At 30.4% G+C, this 6,753-nt stretch overlaps 1 protein-coding gene across 1 annotated transcript; it reads left to right on the top strand.

Moving 5' to 3' along the window:
* The first annotated feature begins 2,234 nt into the window (after positions 1-2,234).
* Positions 2,235-3,833, top strand: LOC107913066 (fatty acid oxidation complex subunit alpha). The gene is made up of 3 exons (XM_041086913.1): positions 2,235-2,499; positions 2,630-2,768; positions 3,018-3,833. Exons 1-3 carry the CDS (start codon positions 2,235-2,237, stop codon positions 3,106-3,108), a joined length of 495 nt encoding a protein of 164 aa, XP_040942847.1. The 3' UTR covers positions 3,109-3,833.
* Positions 3,834-6,753: the final 2,920 nt, after the last annotated feature.

The following is a 6,753-nucleotide window of genomic DNA, read 5'->3' as shown; positions in this document are numbered from 1 at the left end:
GCGATCATGATGTCACCATCTCCATTTTTCTTCGTATATAAGGCATGCTTGTATAGACTTTTCATGAACTCATTCTTCTGAAAGTACTCATCTATTCTTGTGTTCCATGCTCTTGGGGCTTGATTTAAACCATATAAAGCTTTCTTTAAGCGATATATTTGTCTTATTGTCTTTGTTTTCTACATCCAGGTGGTTGTTCAATGTAAACTTCTTATTTTAAGTAGTTATTAAGGAATGCTAACTTCAAGTCCATTTGATAAATCTTCCATTGTTTTGTGTTGTAATTGTTGTGAAAAGACTTATAGTGTCACTTCTGGCTACTAGAGCAAACACTTAATCATAATCCACTCCATGTCTAATACGATCACGGTCGGGAACGCCCTTGGTTCAGCTCACCAAGCGAGGCTTGCCATTTTTCGCAAGCTAACCTAGCTCAAATTTAGCTCGTTAAGCTTAAATCAGCTCGATTCTAGCTCAATGAACTTGACTCATCACCGAGGCGAGTTCGTATCACTGTCTTTACTTGTAGCCTTTGACAACTAGAATTTCTTTGTACTCTCCATTTTCCCCTATTTGTAGGTTTTTGTCTTGTACACACATTTAACTTCAACTGGGTTGTGTCCTTTTAGCAAACTTGTTAACTCTCACGTATCATTTCTTCTTATTGTTGCAATTTCTTCATCCATTTCCTTATTTCATTTGATATCTTCAATTGCTTCTTCATATGTTATAGGATCACATTTTGTAATTAAAAAAAATAAGGAATAATCAAGAGTTGTCTGTATGGGTGCTATAGCATTATAAATGTTGTGTAGACTGCACATTCTTGTAGGCACTTCCTTTGAACTACTACTACTTGGTGATGACGATGTTGTAGTAGTTGTTGCAACATGACTTGGTGGATGGCTTTGATCATCGCCTTCTTTATCTTGATTGATGAAGTCATCATCTTTATCATCATTAAAAAATAGTCCTTCAATTTACTTTTCTTTGTCGCTCCATCTTTAGTAATTTGTTTCATTGGACTCAAAATTTATTGAAATAATAACTTTCTTGGTGAGAGGCATTGCTTCTTTTTTCATATCCAATAAAGATGCATTTCATGCCTTTTTATTGAGCTTCACTCTCGTCTAATTAGGAATGTGAGCATATGTGATGCATCCAAAAAACTTGAGATGTCCAACTCATGGCTTTTGATCGCTCTAAAATTTATTCAGAGTCTTATATTTCACACTTTCTACTAGGCATCGATTAATAGGTAAACTGCACATTGAACAACTTTAGCCCAAAAAGTTCTAGGTAGATGTTTACCTTTTACCATGCTTCTTTCCATATCAAGAATAGTGCGTTTCTTTCTTTCAGCAATTCCATTTTGTTGTGGTGTATATGTAACTATCAATTGGTGAATAATTATGTGCTCTTTACAAAAGCTTTTAAACAGTTTTGATAAATACTTGCCCTCGTTATTAGTTTTGAATATCTTAATATAATGTCCACTTTGTTTTTCCCCCATAGTTTTGAACTCCGTGAATTTATTAAGTACTTCTAATTTTATTTTAAGAAAATATATCTAATTTTGTCTACTAAAATCATCAATAAAGGTAAGAAAATACATGTTTCCTCCAACTGATGGTATATCAAAATGACCTACTATGTCAAAGTGTACAATCTTCAGTAGTCTCCAAGCTCTTTGAGATTTACAACTTCAAAACTTTGCTGAGATTTGACACATTCAACTTTATTTTCTCGATTTTCATTTGATTTTGTTTGGCTGTTTCTTTCTGTTCCCCTATATATCCCCTAGGCTTTACCCCAGTAAATGTCCAAGCCCAACCAGAAACATATCCATGAAGTGTACCCGTTACCATAATACCTTAACAATATTATGTCGGTACCTCAGCACTGGTGAACTACCTAACAGGTTCAGATTCCAATCCTGAGGATAATCCGACCAACCTAGTTTTTTTTATTTGGATGACATGGCTGAAATGGATAGAGCAAGAGTAGAATTGCCAAAACAGCTAGAAGATCAATGCAAGTGGTTGGAGGAGAAATTTACACCATGTTTGGTTGGGTGTATTGGCATAGCCAATACACCCCTAATCGATGGGCCCCACTTATAACGCCTCTAATCCGTTGTTTGGTTCAATGTATTGCTATTACGGGTTTAAACCATTACTAACCTAATCGGTGAAATCCACTGATTTCTAATCCCTCCCTTTTGCTCAGTTTAGATGCTGCTTCAGTTTACCCTTCCTGTTTTACCCTCCCAGTCTTCTTCTTTTCAGCTCCCTCCCATTTCCCCTCTTCCCCAAATCAGAATCCCTAACCCCATGCCCGACTGCCCTCCTCCCTTTTTCCTCAATTCGAAAATCAACCTTCACCTCCAGCACCAATCCACCTCCACCGATCCACCTCCGGTCCTTCACGGCTCCACCCATTTCCAGAATCAGAGGTTAGAGCGAAGCTACAAACGTCTTCTACCTTTGAATTTCAAAGGTATATTAACAATGTTTTTTCTGCTGGAAGCATTCTGTGTGCCAATGCCTTAAGAACAAAAAAACACTCTATATCTTTCGTTGTTTTTCTGATTTATTTTTGTTGGGTCTCATTCAACAGCCTATATCAGTTACAGATGAAGAAATTACCAAAATGGTATTGTTTCCAACGATTAACGAGGCATGTCGTGTTTTGGATGAGGGTGTCGTTGCTCGAGCATCAGACCTTGATGTTGCATCTGTACTCGGAATGAGCTTTCCATCCTACTGGTAACTACTTCGCCACCAATTTTTGTCTCTGCAACTTGAACTCAAGAATAGTCTCTAAAGTTTGGAGAATTTAATGGTTCCATTGTTAACTACTATATGATCTGCTATTAAGAATCAGTATTTGCTAATAGATTGCCTGCCAAATTCAGTCACTATTTGCTATAAGAAAATGAATTTGGTTTCTTGCACTCTCTATGTTATAGTTAGTTACATGATCTCTTATTTTCACCATGTCTTATAAAACAATAGCTTTGGTTGCAGTGGTGGTATCATGTTCTGGGCAGATACAGTTGGGTCGAAGCATATCTATTTGAGCCTCAAGAAATGGTCAGAAAGGTAAGGTAGCTACTTTAAACCATCGAGATATTTGGAAGAAAGAGCCATGAAAGGCATGCCACTGGTAAGAACTAAGAACTCTTATCCTTATTTTAAAGCTTGTTTGAATGGTTCAACAATGTAATTGCACTCATAATGCACATTAAGTTTCAACTCAATCCAATGTTTATATCATATTGATAAAAAATATGGATCTATCTGCATGATTTGCATGAATAGAGTATGGAATATAACTGTCAGATTAAATACACAAATCGTGAAGAAAAAATTACAAAAGCATCAAATTAAATTAGTTTTATACTAATGTGATATCTACATTCCAACTCTTTTTTTTCTTTTGCAGAGTGTTGCTTAGTTTATTTTGTAAGGCTATATATATAGCTAAGATGTTTCAATTTCTATGCATCAAATTTCTCCCATACTTCAATTTTTATAAGCTTTCTTGTATTTAAAGCATTTTGGTATGAAGAGGGTTGTTTTGCTTTCTTTTATTCCAAATGTCATACCAAAATATGACAATAACAATGATTCTGAGTGATTTGTAGTCAAAACAGAGGGTTCTTTTGCTTGTTGAAATTTGATGGACATTACCTTTAGGTGATGCTCACGGTGAAGAATGAAATTCATGTAGCAACAAAAGGTGTGGTTATGATAAAAGCACAAAAGAACATCACTGATCAGAAGCTAAAAGACTTAAAAGCAAAGAAAATTTCCCAATGTTTAGATTATGCTTATATATGTATGGAAATTGTTTGGTCAAGTGAATGAGACTGTCGTTATACATTGCGGTTTTTATAGTGAAAATGGTGGTTTTAAAATATCTGATGAAGACAAAAGTTATATGCAAAGTTGCAAAGTTGCGGTTTCTACTTGTGCGTTTGGTGGTGGAGATGATCTTTATCAACCTATAGGAATGTCAGAGGCATCACTTAAAAATGTGAGATCGTAAATGATGCTGAAGACTTACTTTCGGGATTAGATGTTCAAGATTTTGAATCTTTGCTTAACTTGTGCTCTTTGTTGATGTAGGTTTGCTATGTTCAATATTTTCTGCTTCTACAGAATGGAAGAATCGATTATGGTGAATTTGTTGCCATGGTACTAATTTTCAGTTTGTTGGCAGATTGTACAGCAGATCCAGAATATGATGACTCATGACAAAAGCGATCGGGAAATGGTTTTGGTTTGTCGCATGCTCCAGGACGGGTTACTTGATGTTGTTTGTTTGAAGCATTAGAGAGATGCTGTTAGTTTATGGAATGCCATAGGTTTTGTAAAACTTTGAGGAGTGTGGAAGTGTTAAAGTTATTCAAAATTAACAAGCTCACTATAAAGCAGCAAATTTATATTAGATTCCCATAATATACTTGCTGCATAAATGCCTTTGATTTTCATAAGTTCATATTTAAAGTTGGAATTTATAAATGTTTCAATGAGTATATGCTGCCACAGTTTATAGGATCTTAGAGAAATGTAATTTTCACTAACACAAATTACTCTTCTTTGCGGCTTAATTTGACTTTTAACACTAAGTAATCTGCCACTAAATTTATTTCTTTTTACAAAATATTTAGAAAAAATATTAAATTATATTTAGAAAAATTATATTTAATAATAATTATTTTAAATTATATTTATAGTATTATATATTATGATTTTAGTAAATTCATATAAGAATATTTAATATTAAGAATTTTATTAAATTATATATTTTTATTAAATTGTATTTAATAGTAATTATGTTAAAATATATTTTATACGATTATATATTATAATTTTAGTAAATTCATATAAGAATACTTAATATTAAGAATTTTATTAAATCATATATTTTAATTAAAATATATTTAATAATAATTATTTCAAATTATATTTTATAGTATCATATATTATAATTTTAGTAAATTCATATAAGAATATTGATTATTAAGAATTTTATTAAATCATATATTTTAATTAAAATATATTTAATATATAGTATTATATAGTATTAAATATTATATAGTATTATATATTATGATTTTATATTTAATATTTTAAGTATATTTAATATTTTAAATTATATTATATAGTATTATATATTATGATTTTATTAAATTCATATAAGAATATTTAATATTAAGAATTTTATTAAATTATATATTTTTATTAAATTATATTTAATAATAATTATGTTAAATTATATTTTATAGTATTATATATTATGATTTTAGAAAATTCATATAAGAATATTTAATATTAAGTTTTTTTCTAATGATATGTGAAGTTTTTTTTTTTTTTTTTGAAACAAAAGAGAATTCCTATGGTACATTCTTATACATGATCCATATTCTTAAGTAAAAGCCTTTGTGAATTACATTAATGATTATGCTTTTATTCATAATATACCTGTGGAAATATATTTAATATTAATTATTTCAAATTATATTTTATAGTATCATATATTATGATTTTAGTAAATTCATATAAGAATATTGATTATTAAGAATTTTATTAAATTATATATTTTAATTATAATATATTTAATAATAATTATGTTAAATTATCTATATTATGATTTGAGTAAATTCATATAAGAATATTAATTATTAAGAATTTTATTAAATTATATATTTTAATTATAATATATTTAATAATTATGTTTAAATATGATTAAATTATTTATTATTGATATTAATAATCTTATTAAAATTTAAATAACAATAACAATAATAATTTACCAAAACAAATTTCTGCTAATTATTAAGAATTTTATTAAATTATATATTTTAATTAAAATATATTTAATAATAATTATGTTTAAATATGATTAAAATATTTATTATTGATAATAATAATCTTATTAAAATTTAAATAACAATAACAATAATCATTTACTAAAACAAATTTATGCTAAGGGTATTCTAGTCATTTTAGTTTTTTCCATTATGCTATTACACCTCTATTCCATTCAACCAAACACAAGATTACTATTACGCCTCTATTCCATTACATTCAACCAAACAGTGGATTAGCTATTACACCTCTAATCCAATACACCTCTAATCACAATACACCTCTAATCCAATACGCCTCTAATCCAATACAGCGAACCAAACGTGCCCTTAGTGCTATGGAGAATGCTGACTACCTTTGCGGGGTTGATGCTAAGGATTTAAGTTTAGTCCTGGATCTAGTACTCCCACTAAAATTCAAGACTCAAGAATTCAAAAAATATAATGAGATTAGTTGCCTTGAAGCCCACATCATAATGTTCTACCGAAGAATCACGGGATACGTTAATAATGACCAATTTTTAATTCACTGCTTCTAAGAGAGTTTGGTTGGGTCGGTTGCCAAGTGGTACAACCAGCTAAATGGTGCCAAAATAAGCTCATGAAAAAATTTGGCACAGACTTTAATGAAACAATGCAGTCATGTGACTGACATGACGCCCAACAGGATTACATTGCAAAACATGGAAAAGAAGCAAAGTTAAAGCTTTAGGTAGTACGCTCAAAGATGGAGAGAGGTGGCAACGCTAATCCAGCTGCCTCTTCTAGAGAAAGAGACAATAATACTTTTCATAAATACTTTGAAAGCCCTGTTCATTAACCATATGTTGGGAAGCACTACCAAGAGTATGTCAGATATAGTAATGTCTAGTGAG

Source organism: Gossypium hirsutum, chromosome D01, assembly GCF_007990345.1.
Source record: "Gossypium hirsutum isolate 1008001.06 chromosome D01, Gossypium_hirsutum_v2.1, whole genome shotgun sequence".
Lineage (NCBI taxonomy): Eukaryota > Viridiplantae > Streptophyta > Magnoliopsida > Malvales > Malvaceae > Gossypium > Gossypium hirsutum.
This window is presented reverse-complemented; position numbering and strand designations above follow the sequence as displayed.